The following is an 18,051-nucleotide window of genomic DNA, read 5'->3' as shown; positions in this document are numbered from 1 at the left end:
GGGGCATCTACCATCTCTCTGGGCAACTTGTTTCAGTGTTCCACCACCCACATTGTAGAAAATTTCTTCCTCATGTCTAGCCTGAATCTCCCCTCTTATAGTTTAAAACTATTACCCCTTGTCCTATGACAACAGTCTCTGTGAAAAAGTCTGTCCCCATCTTTCTTACAGGCCCCCTTTAAGTCCTGAAAGGCTGCAACAAGGTGTTCCCAGAACCTTTTCTTCTTCAGGCTGAACAACCCCAAATCTCTCAGCCTGTCCTCACAGTAGAGCTGTTCCATCCTGCTGATCATTTTTGTGGCCTCCTCTGGACCCTCTCCAACAGGACCATGTCTCTCCTGTACTGAGGGCTCCAGAGCTGGATGGACTCCAGGTGGGGTCTCAGCAGAGCAGAGTAGAGGGGTAGAATCACCTCCCTCAACCTGTTGCCACATTCCTTTTGATGCAGCCAAAGATATGATTTGCCTTCTAGGCTGCAAGCACACATTGCAGGCTCATGTCTAATCTTTCATCCACCAGTACCCTCAAGTCCTTCTTGGCAGGGCTGCTCTCAATCCCTTAACCCCCAGCTTGAATTGATGCTGGGGATTGCCCAGCCCCAGGTGCAAGACCTTCCACTTTGCCTTGTTGAACCTCATGAGGTTTGCATGTGCCCACTTCTCACGCTTGTCCAGGTCCCTCTGGATGGCATCCCATCCCTCAGGCATGTCATCTACACCACTCAGCTTGGAGTCATCTGCAAACTTGCTGAGCATGCCCTTGATGCCAGTGTCTATGTCACTGATGAAGACATTAAACAGTGCTGCTCCCAATACAGACCCCTGAGGGACACCACTTGACACCAGTTTCCATCCAGACATTGAACCATTGACCACTACTCTCTGGATGTGATCATCCAGCCAGTTCCTCATCCACCGAACAGTCCACCCAACAAATGAGAAGAAAAAATGACCCACAAGAGAAGGAAAAAATGACAGAGGGGAAGGGCACATAAGAGAGGAAAAGGGTGCAGTAGAGATAGGGAAGAGCATATGTGGAAGAGCAGAAGACAAGGAAAGCATGCTAGAAAGGGAAGCCATACGAAGAGAGCATGCAAGAAAGTGAGAGGGGGAAGCGTGTGAGAAAAAGAAAGGGAAAAGATGTGAGAGATAAAGGGAAAGCAAGGGTAAGAGAGCAAAAGCACAAGCATGAGTGAGAGGAAAAGTGCATGAGGTGGAGGGAAAGATAAAAAGTGTACAAGAGGGAGACAGGGAATGTGTGAGAGATAAAGAGGAAAAAGCACATGCACAAGAGAGAAGGAATTCATTTGTGAGGAATGAAGGGAGAAGTAATGCATACAAGTGAGAGAGAGGGAAGTACATGTACTAAAGGTAAAGTGCACATAGGATAAGCATATGCAAGATAGGGGATGTGCATGCATGCAAGAACAAAGGAAAGCACACACAGAAGAGTAGAAAAGCACACCTGTGGAGAGTGAAAGCACAAAAGAAAGCAAGCACTGGAGAGAAGGCAGAAGAAAGGGAAAGTGCATGAGATGGGATACACAAATGAGACGGAAAGCACATGAATGCGAAAACACACAATGTGGTAAATGTGACAGAGGGTGCAGAAGCGAGGGAGTGAAAAGAGAGAGGGCAAATGTGCAAGAGAGCTTGATCGTGCCAGGATGCATATAACATCATGCACAAGAGAAGGAAAGCATGAGATGCGGAAACTGACACAGAAAGGATGTAGCAGTCCAAAAGCTTGTAAGTGAGAGTTGAGCCAAAAAGGTTGAGCCAAAAAGCTTGTAAGGCAGAGTAAGAAAGCTTATTCAGGGCAAGCAAAAAGTGTGCATCAGAAGTAGAGATCATGCAGCAGAGACAACAAATATACCAGACACAGAAATAATGTGCAAGACAGGAAAAGCACTTCTGAGAAAGCACTTCCTGAAAGTGTCCAAAAAAGGAAAATAAGCAATGAGAAAGACAGAGAAAGGGAGAGTGACAGATGATAAAAGAAGAGGGTAAATGTGTTGAAATTATGAGAAACGAGGATGGACAATGAGTGTGCAAGAAATGTAGGGGAGTGAGAGACATGTAAGGACAGACAGAAAGAGGAGTGGGGAGCAAGATATGGACAATGAAAGGGAAAGTGAGGCAGAGGGAGAGCAGCAGGGGCAGTAAGAGGAAGGTGCAGAGAGGAGAAAGTGAGGGATAAGGGAAGAGGTGGAAGGAGAAAGAGACCAAGAGGGACTCCAGAAAAAGTGAAGGGGATAGACAGCAAGAGTAGGAATTGACAGGAAGTGAGAGAGGAGGAGGGAGGGACACTGAGAGGGAGAGAAAAGATTCAGAGAGGGAGAAAGGACACTGCTTGAGAGGAAGGAACATCAAGGGCAGGGAGACAGACAAGGGGACAGAGCAGGGGCAGCAGTGAGAAAGATGGGGGCTATGAGACAGGCAGAGACAGATGGACAGCAAGAGAGATGGACGAACAGCTAGAGAGACAGAAGGACAGCAGCGGGGGGAAGGGCAGTGAGCTAGATGGGAACAGCAAGTGAGACAGAGGGACAAGGAGGGAAGAGGGTGGGGTTGCGGAAGACAGAGCAATGGGGACAGTAAGGGGGGGGCAGTTGATAGCAGGGAAGCTAAAGAGAGAGGAAAAGTCAGAACGGGACAGCGTGGGGAGGAGGTGAGTGGCAAGGCAGGGGACATGGACTGACTCGGGGGAGCCAGAGGGCCAGCCAGGGCAGGAGGGGAGGGCCAGACAGAGAAAGAAGGAGAGAGGGACAAGACTGGGGGTGCAGTGAGAGGGAAGAGTGAGGGGTGGAGGGACTGCCAGAGAGAGAGGGACCACAAGAAAGATAGACAGGCCAGGGGACAGCATGTGAGAGTGACAGAAACTGTGTATGACAGTGAGCGCAACAGCATGCGAGAGAGGGAAAGGCTCTCTGTGAGGGAGGAAGATGGGAGAGGAAGCAAGAAGAGAGGTATACGGGCAGAGGGAGTGTTGGGAAGAAAAGAAATGGGAGAGTCCTTGAGAGTGAAAGTGAGGGAACAGCAAGATGAAATGCGACTGAAAGACAGAGAGGGATGCTGGAGGGCAGTGGCCAGGCATGGCATGGCTAGCAAGTAAGAGAGATTATGAGTGCTAGTGAGCAGGAGACACAAAGAAAGCTCAAGTTAGAGACTGAAAGCACGTGCAAGAGGTAAATTGCAAATTAGAGATAGAAAGCATGCAATAGGAGGCGAAAAGACAAGAGAGAATGTGAGAGGAAGGAGCATGAGGAAGACGGTGGAAGAGAGAGTGGAGAAAGCACTTGATCGAGATCAGGATAGCATGTGAAGGAGTGGGAAAAGTGCATTCCATGGTGGGGGAGAGCACTTTCCGAGACAAGGGGAAGTGACGGGAGAGGTGAAAGCAAGAGCAAGGGAGACAGAGAAAAGCAGGAGAGTAGGCAGGGAAGAGATGGCAATAAGAGTCAGAGAGGACAGAAGAGAGAGACAGAGAAAGGGGCTATGAGAGAGGTACAGCAAAGGATGAATTTTTGGGGAGAGAGAACACTGAGGGAGGGAATGTGAGAGAAGGGACAGTGGCAGAGAGAGAACAGGGCAGAGAGGAGTTGTGAGCAAGACACTGAAAGCATATGCAGGAGGGAAAGTGCAAGCAAGAGAGGAAAAGGGTGGGAGGGATAAATAAGCAGGCAAGAAGGGGAAGGAAATCAGAAGAGGGGAAAGCAAGAGAGAATAAGAGAGGGAAGAGCATGAGATAGATGTCAGTAAGGGAATGTGTGTGAGAGAACTGGAAAACAGAGAGGGGTGAAAGGCTAAGGGAGAGGCTGGAAGAGAGAGGGGAAGCACTGAGGCAGTGGTGTGAGAAAGCTCACTGGAGACACGGAAAGCACATTCAAGGCAATTTGTGGGGAGGGGGCTTGAGGCACTGGAGAGTGAGGGGAATCTGAGTGGGATAAAAGAAAGACAGGGAGAGCAAGAAAAGGAAGTCTCAGAGAAAGCATATGGTATAAAGTCAATGCATCTAACAGGGAGAAATGGAGTATGTGAAGGAGGGAGGAAAGGGGGATAACAGAGAGAGGAAAGGCATGTGATGGAGGGGAACTGTGTGAGAAAGGGAAAACAACCATGAAAACATGTCTCAGAGAGAGGGAAAACAAGGGAAAGGGAGACAGAACACCAGTGAGAGGGACAGAAGTGGGAAAGAAAGACGGAGAGGGGGGAAACAAGGTAGAGACAGGGAAACATGGGAGTAAGGGGAAGAAAAACAGGGAGGGGAACAGCAAAAAGAGAGAGAGGAAGGGACAGCAAAAGAGAGGATAACGAAAGATCGAAAGAGACAGCATGAAAGAGAAGGAGAAAAAGAAAATGAAAAACCAACAGCAGGAGTGAGAAAGTGCAGGTACAAGAGAGGGAAGTTGTGTGCCTGGGAGAACAAGTAAGAGAGGGAGACAACAAAATAGCAAAATGACACAGAGAGAGGGGGACGTGCAAGAGAAATAAGACACATAAGAGTGAAGGCACACAAGACATACATGGAAAGCAAAAGAGGGGAGGAAAGTGCATCCAGGAAAGAGAGAATGCATCTTTAAGAGAGAGGATAAGAACATCCAAACAGTGGAAAATGGCATACAACAGGGAGGGAAACATACAGCAAAAGGGAAAGCTGGAGAGTGTGAGTGATAGCAAGTGGGAGAGGGACAAAGAGAAAGAGAGGTATCGAGAGAGAGGGTATCGAGCAAAAGACTGAAATTATGAGACAGAAAGAGCATAAAAGAAAGATGAAAAGTGTGAGAAAGGTGGGAAAGCATGCCATGTGAGAAGGGGTTAGCAAAAGAGGAAGAGACAACATGAGAGAAAGAGGGAAAACAGTAAAGCACAAGGGAAAGAAAAAGCATGCAAGGAAGTAAAGTGTGTGAGAAAGAGTAAACTGCATGCTCAAGGTGAAAAGCCAATGACAGGTGGGCAAACCACATGACAGTGAGAGGGAAAGTGCATGAGATAGAGATAGGGAAAGTGTGGGAGAAAGAGCAAGGGGGAGAAGCATGAGAGGCAAATGACATGATATGCAGGAGAAGCACACAGTGGACAACGACATGGTAGGTGAGAGAGATACAAACCCTGTGACAGAGTGAGAAAGCATGTGAAGGAGAAAGGAAAAGTGACAGAGATGAGGGATGTGGGAGTTGAAGGAAGAGAGAGGGAAGGGGGAACTGAAGAAAGATGGAATAACATGAGAGAAGCACAGCAAGAGAAAGAGAGGAAGCAAGAGAGAGGGACAACAAAAAAGATAGCAGGAGAGAGAGTGAGGAATTACAGTAGTAAAAGACGGAAAAAGCATGAGTGAGATGAGAGGTGCAAACAAGAAGGGAAATTGTGTAAGACTGAGACCATGTGAGAGAGGGAGAAAAAGAAGGAGTGGTAATAAGACAAAACAGAGAAAGGGAGAAGTGCAAGAGAATGGAAACAGTGAGCAAGGAAAAGCACATGAGAGACAAGGAAAGCATGAGAAAGAGGCAAAATTCCTGCGAGAAGGAAAGCATGAGAGAGAATGCGTGTGAGATGGAGGCTGCTCAGAGAGACAGGCACACAGTGTGTGAGACAGAGGCAGAGAGCATCACAGAAAAAGGAAAAGGGCATGGGAATCATGTGAGAGGGAAAGCATGCAAGAGCAGGAGGGAACATGAGCGGGAGGGAGAAAGCACATGAGAGGGACACACTGTATGTGAGAGACTGAGGCAAAGGACGTGACAGAGAGACAGAGGCAAGCCGCACAACAGAGGGGCAAAGCAGGTAAAAGAGGCAAACTGCATGAGACATGGGAGTAGGAAAGTGTGTAAGGGAGAAAAGGAAAGGAATATGGAGAAAGTGTATGTCTGAGAGGGACAGAAGAAAACTGAGATAAAAAACTAGGCAGACTGGAAAAGAGGGAAAGAAGGAAAGCAAGACAGGGATAACAGGACGTAGAGGGAAGAAAAGCACAAGGAAACATGCAAACAAGAGGAAAAGTACAATCAAAAGAGAGGAGAATTGTGTGAAAGAGACAGGAAGCACATGAGAGGGGGAATGCAAGACAAAGAGACTTTGAGAGAGGCAGGCACTGGAGAAAGAATAAACATGCAAGACAGAGAAAGCTCAAGAGAGAGACAGCAAACAGGAGACAGCAAAAACACTAGAAAGAGGGAGCTAAAGTGTGTCTGAGAAAGAGGAATAACACGCAATAGTGAAACGCAAAGCAGGAGAGAGACACGCAATGGGAATGATGGAGACACAAAGTGTACAGGAGGGAGGAAGTGGGACAGGGAAGGGAAAGGGAGGGCAAGAAAGAGAGATGGAGAGAACTAAAGAGAGGGAAACAGAGAGAGGGCAACAAGAGATAAGGAGGGTAGCATGAGAGAGAGGGAAAAAAGCACAACTTAAGAGACTGAAAGCATGAGCAAGAGGGAAAATGTATCAGGGAAGCACAAGAAAGTAGGAAATCACATCAGAGAGAGAAGTGCACCAGAGTACAACAGCCCCAGTTCCCTCAGCTGCTCCCCAAAGGGTTTGTGCTCCAAACCCTCCACCAGCTTCATTGCTCTTCTTTGGATATGCTCCAGCACCTCAACGTCTTCCAGCGAGGGCTCCAAAACTGTACGCAGTACTCAAGGTGTGACCTAACCAGTGCTGAGTAAAAAGGAATGATAATTTCTCTTGTCCTGCTGGCCACACTATTTCTGATACAAGCCAGGATGCTCCTGGCTTTCTTGGCTACCTGGACACACTGCTGGCTCATGTTCAGCCGGCTGTTGACCAACACCCCCAGATCCTTTTCCACCAGGCAATGAGAAGAGCCTGGCTCCACCCTCGTGACACTCACCTTTTACATATTTATAAACATTAATGAGGTCACCCCTCAGTCTCCTCTTCTCCAAGCTAAAGAGACCCAGCTCCCTCAGCCTTTCCTCATAAGGGGGTGCTCCACTCCCTTAATCATCTTTGTTGCCCTGCGCTGGACTCTCTCCAGCAGTTCCCTGTCCTTCTTGAACTGAGGGGCACAGAAGGGCACCCACCTTTCCACCAGTTCTCACCAGGAAAGAGTAGAGGGGAAGGAAAACCTCTCTGGACCTACTAACCACATCCCTGCTAATACATCCCAGGATGCCATTGGCTATCTTGGCCACAAGGGCACCGTGCTGGCTCACGGTCATCCTGCTGCCCACCAGGACCCCCAGGTCCCTTTCCCTTACACTGCTCTCCAACAGGTCCTTCTCCAACTTATACTGGAACCTGGGGTTGTTCCTGCCCAGGTGCAAGACTCTACGCTTGCCCTTGTTATATTTAATTAAATTTTTCCCCACCCAACTCTCCAGCCTGTTTAGGTCTCGCTGGATGGCAGCATAGCCTTCTGGTGTGTCAGCCACTCCTCCCAGTTTATGTCATCAGCAAACTTGCTGACAGTGCACTCTATTCCCTCATCCAAGTCATTGATGAATATATTGAATAGTACTGGTCCCAGTACTGACCCTTGAGGGACTCCACTAGATACAGGCCTCCAGTTAGACTCCATCCCATTGACCCCAACTCTGTCTTCTTTCCTTCAACCAGGTCCCAGTCAACCTCACTACCTGATCATTCAGTCCACACTTCCTCAGTTTACCTGTGAGGATGCTGTGGGAGACAGTATCAAACGCTTTACTGAAATCAATATGGACCACATCCACTGCTTTACCATCATCTATCCACCTCATTATGTATTCATAAAAGGCTTGGTTATGCACGACTTCTCCTTGGTGAAGCCATGCTGACTGCCTTGATATGCTTTGAGATGGCACCAAGCATAAGTTGTTCCATCACCTTTCCAGGGATGGGGGTGAGGCTGACCGGTCTATAGTTACCCAGGTCCTCCTTCTTGCCCTTTGAAGACTGGAGTGACATTTGCTTTCCTCCAGTCCTCAGGCACCTCTCCCGTTTACGACTTAGCAAAATTGATGGAGTGTGGCCTAGCAATGACTTCAACCAGCTCCCTCAGTACCTGTGGGTGCCTCCCATCTGGATCCATGGATTTTTGGATGTCCAGATTGCTTAACTGCTCTTTAACCTAGTCGTCATCAACCAAGGCGAACTCCTCCATTGCCCTAACTTCCTCTGGGGCCTCAGGGGTATGAGGCTTCTCAGGACAGCTTCCGGCAGAGTAGGCAGAGACAAAGAAGGCATTCAGTAATTCTGCCTTCTCTGTATCTTCTGTCACCAGGGCACCCACCTCATTCATCTGTGGGCCTACACTACCTCTAATGTTATTTTTATGTGTGATGTATTTGAAGAAGCTCTTTCTGTTGTCATCGACCACACTCAAAAGGTTTAATTCTAAGGAAGCCTTAGCTTTCCTAGTTGCCTCCCTGCATCTCTGACATCAGCCTTATATTCTTCCCACGTGGCCAGCTCCTGCTTCCATGATCTGTAAACTCTCCTCTTCCACTTGAGCTTGCCCAGCAGTTTCCTGTTTAACCAAGCTGGTGTCCTGGCTCCCTTCCATGACTTCCTACATTTTGGGATGTTCTGATCTTGAGCTTGGAAGCAGCAGTCCCTGAATGTTAACCAACTATCTTGTGCCCCTTTACCCTTGCCTATGGAATTTCCCCTAGCAATTGCTTGAAAAGGCCAAAGTTGGCCTTTCTGAAGTCCAGGGTTGTGATTCTGCTTGGTATTCTATTCTTGCCACGTGAGATTCTGAACTCCACCATCTCATGGTTGTTGCAGCCAAGGCAGCCCTTAACCTTTACCGCTTCGACCAGAGCCTCCTTGTTAGTGAGAATGAGACCCAGCAGCACTCCTCTCATAGTTGGCTTACCCACAATTTGCATCAGGAGAGATGGTAGGAGAGGAGGGATAGCCAGTGTATGTGAGGAGGGACTCTGAGAAAACTTGAAAGACAGAGGCAAAGTGCATCTGACAGACAGGAAACCCCCAAGAGAGGGGAAATGAAAATCTAAGATGGAGGAAAAGCAGGTCCAAGACAAGGACAAAGCAGGGTATGTCTGGGGGATGGTCTTACAGATTGGGAGGAAAAACTACACCGATAGAAGGACAGAGAGTAAGAAGGAGGAAGCCCAAGATGGAGACTGCAAGCTTAAAAAAGGGAAAGTGCATGCAAGAAAGGCAAAATCTGTCAGAGACTGGAGAGCATACAAAGGAGACTGAAAGCAAGAGGCAAAGAGAGAATGAGGGAGGGAGGTCCTAGATAAAGAAAAGGCACATCAGATAGGGAAGCTGGGAGGGAGAAAGAAGACCCAGGTAAGAGACTGCTTGTACTTTCCCTCTCCATCGCATGTTCAATTTGAGTTTGTATGAATTTGAGTGTGTGTGTGAAAGAGATGGAAAACACGAGACATGAAAACAGGCAAAGAAGGTAAAAGGAAGACGGAAAAAGGAAATGCAAGAGACAGAAGGATAAACAAGACAAAGACATGCAAGAACATAAAAGTGCACAAGAGAGAAAGAAAACAAAGGAGAGACAAAGCACATTCAAGTGAGAGAGGTAGAGCATGCCTAAGAAGGAGAAGCACCCATGCGAGAGGCAGAAAGTGCATGCATGGGGAGGAGAGTGCGTGTGTGTGTGGGGGAATCATGTGAGAGTGGAACACACAAAGGAGAGGAGGAGCATGTAAAAGAGGGGAAGCCAGGGGAAGAAGACAAAGGAAAGAGAAACAGGCAAAACAGAGGTAGAGAGGCATGTGAGAGAAGGTAGAAGTTCATGCAAGAAAGGGAGAAGTGTGTGAGAGAAGGCAGAAGTGTGTATGAGAGGGGGAGAAGTGCATAAGAGAAGGTGAAACTGCATGTGAGGGTGGGAGAGAGCACACACAAGGCAGGGAGAATGCATGAGAGGAAGAAAGCATGATGAGAGAAAGAGTGCATGAGGGAGAGGAAAAGTATGATGGAAGATCATGAGGGTGGAAGTGGGAGGGAGGAAATAGCTAAGGAGGAAAGCACATGAGGAGTCATGAGATGGGGGAAGTATGCTTACAAAAGGGCAGAAAGATGAGTGGGACAGAAATGCATGGGGGAGTCAAGCATGAGAGTGGGGAAGCCCATGAGAAAGAGGTAAGCACATGCAAGGAGGGGGAGCATGTGCATGAGAGCTGGGAAGCACGCACATGAGAGTTGGGAAAAGCCTGCACACAGAAGAGACGGGGAACATACACACATGAAAGATTATGAAAGCCCAGGCATAAGAGATGGGGAAAGTACACAAGGAAAGGAAGCATCTGTGAGAGGGTGAGAAAGCAAGAGAGAAAGGAATTGCTTGGGAGGGTGAGGGGAGACAGGTGTATAGCAAGACAGAGGGAGAGAGAGCGAGAGGTAGCAAGGCAGAAGCATGAGCAAAGATATAAGAACCCTGCGTAAAACCACATTCAGGGTACCCTAGTTTAGTTGCAACACCTCATGTGCATGAACAAATATTAACTCTCACAATTCTATGCTTTGCATCCTTGCCCCTCTCCTCATTTGGCATGGACCAGTTGCAAATTTTTGTGACAAGACAGAAAATGCATAAGAAAATGGGGAAGGGTGAGAGGGAGAGAAGCAAAGCACACACAAGTGAGAAGCAATGCAAATGGAAGACGTGTAAAGTGTGTCCAGCAGTCCTTAGTGGTGGTGAGTGGATAGCAGTAGAGAGAGACTGGGGAGTACCAAACAAGGTAAAGAGAGGGATACCAAGTGAGTGAGAGAGATAGCAAGCAAGAGAGAATGAGGGACAGTGAGTCAGAGACAGAGGGAAGGACACAGGAAAGCGTAGCTTCATTTTATAGCAGCACCAAGCTTCAGAGTCCTTCCCCTACTAACAGCTGCATGGACCATTCAAAGAATTCTTCTTAGATGTCCGTACAGACTAATGTAACCCCTTTCATCAGAATTTACTAAAAGGACTACCAGAAGATTATTTACAGACACAAAACTTAAGAAGAACAACGTCAGAAGAGCAAGAGGAGGAAGACAATCTGACCATAAAAACCTCAAATCAGAACTTGGGCAGAAATAAAAAGCAATTTCAAAGCACTTTCAATTCAAGATTACCCACAAAGCGACAGACCACTTAAAAATTAAAAAGCATACCTGAGTTGCTTACTCTAAGTTGCCTCTACCTAAGCCACTAAGATCCATAGCTGCCTGAAGGAAGCCTCATTGGAAAAGTCAGTGTCTCCCCAACATGACGAATGAATGAGGAGGTATCCAGCAGAGAGCACTAATGATGTCTAAGAGGAATCTCTAGTCATCACTGCAGTGAGGGCATGTCATGAGATACTTAAGTGAGTAAAATGCTCTTCTGGCTTGTGGCAATAAAACCCATTTGAATCTTATCAAATAACTTCCAAATTTCCATGCATGTCAACAAACAAGTAGATACTTTCTTCTGTGTGTTTTATTTAGTTTATTTAGACAATGTGACTGCTGGCAAACAAAACAGATAACAGGTATTAGCATTCTAGAGAATGCAGTAGCAGTATACTTAGTTGTAAATACTTCTTCAGATTTAACCTAAGGAAGAGAGAATGGAATGAAACCAGAAGAATTAAAACCTACTTAAGTAAAACACCAGAGGGCTCAGGGAAAATTGTTTGGATTGTTCTTTTAAGGAGGGCTGCACTTTCTAACTGGGACTCAAAAAAAAAAAAAAGTATATTGAAACACTCATTGCATGTCCAGGTTGTCAAAAAGAAAAAGGATTCTTGTATTAACATAGATTGTGAATGTGGAGGACTCAATCAGTTAAACAGATTAGATTGAAGATGGGAAAAGCTGATATTTACTGCTGAAATTCCTTTAGCTACTATGCCTTTGTAATTCTCCTTAGATCAGCATTATAAAAGAATTCGCAACAAAACTTTAGTTTGCTGTACCAGCTTTCTACATTAACAAAATTGCAGCATAACATTGAAAGATTTGCAACTATTTACACGCTCCCATTGGGTAAAACTTCCATTCTCAACACCTGAAAGCCATTTGCTAACATGAAAGCACTGTTAGAAATTCTGATCACTAAGGAAGAAAAGCCAATAAGCATGCAGCCTTCTGATGCTAGGACACATCCACCACTTCAGCTTGACACCTGACTCATTAAACCACTTAAAGCACAGATTCCAATGTGCAAGTAATCTGAAACCTACCACAATGCCTAGCTAAAGAGTGGTAATTATACAACACTGTGAACATCACCCACATGACAATTTTGTTTGGACAGGAGCTTGAAAAGTGAATCCATCTGGAGCTTACTGCACAGTGAGGTCAGGTTATCCAACAACATGGCCTTTTTCTTGGTCTTAAGGATCCCAAACCCCGAAGTTCTACTTTAGGTCACAGCAATACAATGGTCACAGTAAAAACTACCCTTTACATGAATCAGGTGCTCTCTGCAATTTATGCAGCTCACACACAGAATACTTGGTTAAGCTTAGGCGTTAGTTTAATCAGTACTCCCTGTCTCAAAAATAGTTTCAAGAGTTATTGCACAGTTTCCATGGAGACTGAAACCAAAGAGTTCTTACTATTTTTGTCTGTGAAAATCCCATAAAATTTAAGCTGCCAAGTTTCTTAGGATAGCCTGAAGAACTAAAAATGGTAGCAGTATCCATGTCACGGTCTATCACATGCCACTTAATTATTTTAGAAACATATTTAACTTTCCATGTGAGGAAAATATTTTCTAGTTTCACATGTTTCATAAGATGAAAGCAAATTGTTTAAGGAGTTCCAACTATATTTCCACCGCAAATGTATTATTTCGAAACATCTTTATCTTCTATTCCATCTTATCATATTGGCTGAAGATACACTGGCTACATGTATTTAATGCACTTTCACATCACAAGGAGGCTTTTAACACTGTTTCCTGTGACATCCTCCCAGGCAAACTGATGTAGTCCAGACTAGGAAAGTGGACAGTAAGGTCATCTGAAAACTGGCTCAGCTGCTGGGCTCACATAGTTGTGGATCAGCAGCACAAAGTTCACTTGAAGGTCAGTCACCTGCAATCAACTCCAGGACTTGACACTAGGGCAAATAATGTTTAACATCTTCATTAATGACCTGAACAACAGGCCAGAGTGCCCCTTCAGCAAGTCTGCACACAATACAGAACTAGGAGGAGTGGTTGATACAGCAGATGGGTGCGCTGCCATTCAGAGGCACCCTGGCAGGCTGGAGAAATGGACTGACAAGAAATTCATGAAGTTCAGCAAAGGAAAATGTCAAATCTGGCTCTTGGGGAAGAATAAAACCCGTGCACCAGGACAGGCTTGGGGATGACCATCTGGAAAACAGCTTGGCAGAAGGACATAGGTTGTTCCTGGTGGACAACAAGTTGGACATGAGCAAGCAATGTTCCCTTGAGCCAACCGAGAGCTGTAGTGGGAAAAGTAGAGCCAGCACATTGAGGAAGATAATCTTTCCTCTCTGCTCAGCTGTGGTGAGATCACATCTGGCGTTCTGGATCCAGTTCTGGGCTCCCCAGCACAAGACAGAAATGGGTGTAGTGGAGTAAGTCCACTGATATGTTACAAAGGTGGTGAAGGTACTGTAGTGTCTGACATAAAATGAGAGGATGAGAAAGTGCAAATTTTTTAGCCTTGAATAGAGAAAGCTCAGCAGGGATCTCACCAATGTTCATAAATATCTGACAGAATGAAGATATATCCACTCTTCTCAGTGGTGCCCAGTGAAAGGACGAAAAGCAATGAACACAAGCTGAAATACAATCAAGTCCCCTTGAATGTCACAAAACAACTGTTTTACTGCAAGGGTTGTCATACACTGGAACAGGTTGCCTAAGACGACCCCGGAGTGTCCATCCTTGGAGATACCAAAAAAAACCAACTAGCCATGGCCCTAAGGAACCTGCTCTGGTTGACTCTCCTTTGGACAAGAGGGATGGAGTCCAGACTCAAGTATTCTGTGATTTCATAGAGACAAAGTGCAGTGAGAAGGAAGGGTATGCATGTGTACTTGCCTGTAGGAAATGGTGCCCCAGTGGATCTCAGTTTCTACGAACTCCAGGAAGAAGCTCTTGGTAAGCAAACCCAACTGATGCAACTATAATTTACAGGGGATCTAGGTGGCTGGAATAGTAGCTGGATAGTTAGCACTGAAGTCAGACTTCTCTGTCCAGGTCAACTCCCTCAGATGCAACAGCTCTATAATAGACTGCAGGATGCTATGGACTTTGCTAAGAATGGCACTGCTGAGCAGTTCCGGGAACACCCACTCAGCCCAGACTGCACCAGGATGGGTCAGGAATCCTGTTGACATCCTGTGGAAACCAGATGGAACCCATTCAGCATGCTCCAAAAAAGCATGGCAGCTGGATTCTTTTAGACCTTCCTCTTTGGAGGAAGCAGGGAAAGGATCTTCATATTGAGCTCAGGACCACATGAAAAAAAAAAAGGAAAGGGTTTGAATTTCACTGAGCAGGGCACATTGCTTATAAAACAGTTAATAAGAAACCTTTAAAAAGAACATTGTAAAGCTTCTAAAGGTTTTTTTAAAAAGCTCAGTCTTGCATACATTTAAGAAAATACATGAAGCAGCTGAACCTCTGCCTTCTGCAGTTTCAGCACTATTTTAAACAAAACAAGGCAGTGGGATAAAGAAATTGGGAAAAACAGTAGATTAATAGAATGTAAGCAAAATCCAGGGTCATGGGTCATATATTTACTAGAAGACAAGAAGCAGGGCTTTTTACATGTATATGATAACTCTTTCTAAAGAGAGTTGAAAGAATGGAGAAAACTTGAAGAGCTTGGATATTGGGGGGAGGTACTGATGGAGTAAAGCAGCAACAAAAGCTAAACTGAGGAGCATTAAAAACAGAGTTAAAACTGAGTTTGGTGTCAAGACACCAGGTAGTAAGGAAAATTCGAGAAAGGGGTTTCTGCAGCTATGCAAATTCAGACATTAATAGTTAGTGTATTCCACATCCTATCCTCCTGAAGAAAAAAAAAATAGCAGAATGAACAGAGAAAAGTCTGGTTTTCAGAGGCATTATACCTAAAGACCAGTACTTAAACAGTATCAGTCTATGTAAGACCAAAGATGACTTCAGTGTAGCTGGCCTCAGACTAAGAGGTAATGTTCTGAATTCTATTACTTTTAAAAGTCCTTCTCACATCTCCTACTTAGGAGGTTCTAAGTAGAATGTTTTTAGACAGCACATGCTATTACAACAAAACATAATAAAATTAGTAATTTAGATCAGCACACTGAGAACTCATTAAGAAACAAATTAGTAAAACACACACATATATTCCCAGTGCAAAACTTCTGCAGAGAAAATGAAACTGAGAGTGAAGTGATACAAACTCATACCAAAAAATGAACGTGCATTTTCTTAACAGAAAACTAACTTCCAAGGAAAAAAAAAAAAAAGTGAACAAAACTATTTGTTTGAAAAGGTATACACTATATGGATAAGATTTATAGTACGTAGAGAAGCATTATTTTAGTTCAAAACTTGATTACCTGCTGTCTTCAGAGCTCAAGTAGCACAATAAATGAATGGCCCAAAGCAAAGGTCCTGCATAAGTTGCAAATGCTGTAAGGAAGACAGCTGGTATTTCCACATAGTTTTCTAGTCCCACAAAACCTGCTGTAACATCCACAGTAGCAAGGCCATTTGAATTTCCCTGAAAATAGGAATAAAAAAACAAAGATTCAAATATATCCAAAGAAACATTCAGAATATATTAGAATAATACTAATTACTGTGCCTGCTAAAGACTTACTGTTTAAGCCACTTTACAGTACAGCCATATTCATTACCTTGGAATTTCAATAAAGCAGCTTACCATACAAGAGTTTCTAATTAGGACTTACAGACTACTGAAGGCATGAACAGGATCTTTTGCTTGTCTTATTTTGTATGCACATTAACATGCCTGTTACTTAATAAATCACAGAAGAGTTTAAAGCAAGCAGCTACACTTGGTCACAGTAAAGAAAAAAATACATGTACTCTCCTGTCCTGGTTTTGTAAAAAACCAAGTTTCTCTTTTAGTGACTTTGCCTGTCAGCTAAAGCCTTCGTATTAGCTGCATTTTCCTGGAGAACCAGATAAATGTTTTGGTAAACATAGCAATGGAATGCAAAGTTATTGATAAGCATGGATGGACATCTCAGGAGGGGTAATGAGAAACAGGTGACCAAGAAACTGACCAACTGTATATAACATTCCATTCACGTAAATACTTCATATAAAAGTGGGAGATCACGAGGATCTCGTCCCTTTTGCCTTCTTTTCCTTTCTGCTTATGGCCAACGTTAGGAGAGGATCTTGCTAGTCGTCCCTGCGAACTGAGGCCTAGAGACTGAATCCAGCTCCGGTTGGCTGCAGAGTCCAATCCAGGACTTTGGGTGCTGGCTCTGCAGTTGCTGAGACTTTCAAGATTGGTTTTGTATATTTTGTATTATTTTCTATATTCTTATTAGTAGCAGTAGTAAAACATTTTTAATTTTTCCAGCTCTCTTCTCTCTGTCCTTCTTTCCCTCCCGATCACCTGTCCTTAGTGGGAAGGGGGGAAGAGGGAGGGGCAAAAGAGGAAGTGACGGGGAGAGGAGGTTAACAATACATCTGCCAGGGTTTTATTGTCACCCCACAATCTAAACCCTCGACATCTCCTCAGGAAAGTAGTGAGGGCAGAGGAGGGAACCAGGAGGAAGGAACAGAGCTTTCCACCTTCTCCCCAAATTCCCTGTGGTTCCTTTCCCACAGGTTTAATTCTACCTATCTTTGACTTTGTTTAAAGTGATGTAACCGTAGAACAAGGAGAGGAAGGATGAACACACTTGGATCCACACACTTAAAACTCCAACCACACTGGATGTTAAGTGTCCAAATACCCTACTCTCACCAGGAGTCTGCTGAGCCTCATGGATGACTCGACAGGTACTATTAGAAGAACCCTGCTGAGCACTAAGAAGTATTTTTATTTCATCTTGGGTATCTTTCTCCAAGACTAATTCATATATTTGAAATCAATTTTTGTAGCTTATGAAATTCTAATATTCCACACAATACATAGACAACTGACAATTCAGAGTGTCTGATTTATCTTAAAGTATTGCTCAAGTATTTGAAACAGTGCAATAGCTTATTGTGATAAGGGCACAAAGTCATAGGAGACAATGCACTATTGCATAAAACCATTCCATGATAATCCATCATGATCTAGATCAATGAGGCATAAATATAAGAACACTGCTACCCAGCATATTTGCTATAGTAACAGAGGAGAATCCCTCCATAGACAGTAATGAAAAGAATCTAAAACCCTCTTCAAAGCTGCAATATTTATCTGAAAACTTTTCAGATATCACATCACTCACTGAATATAAGCTATTACCTACAGTATCTCAATGACTTTCACTGAACTGAGAAGTATAGATGTGCAAGACGAAACTGATACGCTTCTGACTTGTTTAATGACTGATTTAACACAGCAAACTGTTATTGCACTTCCACTGAACCCTTCACATAATTATATGCCTTTCTAGTAACTGGAACTCTATAAACAAGCACAGAATGAGGACTTTATTGTAATTATTTGAAGAAAATAATTTAAGGTGAACAAATGAAGTCATTGGAAAAGGCTGGCCAGAAAAGTTCTGCTGTCTCCATCTCTGGAGGTTTCAAGACCCTGAGCAAACGGGTCTGACCTCACAGCTGATGCTGCTCTGAAAATGCAGTTGAACTGTGGGCCTCCTGAGGTCCTCTCCAATAAAAATGATCCTACAATGTTTTGAAATTGCAATGAGAAAGCTATAAGCCACTTGAAAATGTCACTCAGTCCATCTCTCTACCTAAAGGCAAGATGAATTTGATATAAATGAATTCTAAAATGTACAAATCTATTCTGTTCTCCTCCAGTGATAAAAATACCAGAAAGTATAAACAAGTCTTAAAGGTTCTGAGATTGTATTTTCTTCCTCCTCTTCTGCAGATACAGTGCTCTAAAGATGCGAACAAAAACCCACAAGACTAATAAATGAATACATGGAATTTTTGTTCATTTATAAGTTTTCATCCAAGGTA

At 44.4% G+C, this 18,051-nt stretch overlaps 1 protein-coding gene across 1 annotated transcript in view; it reads right to left on the bottom strand.

Moving 5' to 3' along the window:
- PIGG (phosphatidylinositol glycan anchor biosynthesis class G (EMM blood group)) overlaps positions 1-18,051 on the bottom strand; it is a 94,280-nt gene that overhangs the window by 12,768 nt on the left and 63,461 nt on the right. The window contains exon 13 of the mRNA XM_080362773.1: positions 15,483-15,646. Within this exon, the coding sequence (XP_080218899.1) occupies positions 15,483-15,646 (164 nt within the window). The remainder of the gene's footprint in view (positions 1-15,482; positions 15,647-18,051) is intronic.

Source organism: Nesoenas mayeri, assembly GCF_963082525.1.
Source record: "Nesoenas mayeri genome assembly, chromosome: Z".
Lineage (NCBI taxonomy): Eukaryota > Metazoa > Chordata > Aves > Columbiformes > Columbidae > Nesoenas > Nesoenas mayeri.
The sequence above is the reverse complement of the archived record's forward strand: the minus strand, read 5'-3'. Positions and strand labels throughout refer to the sequence as shown.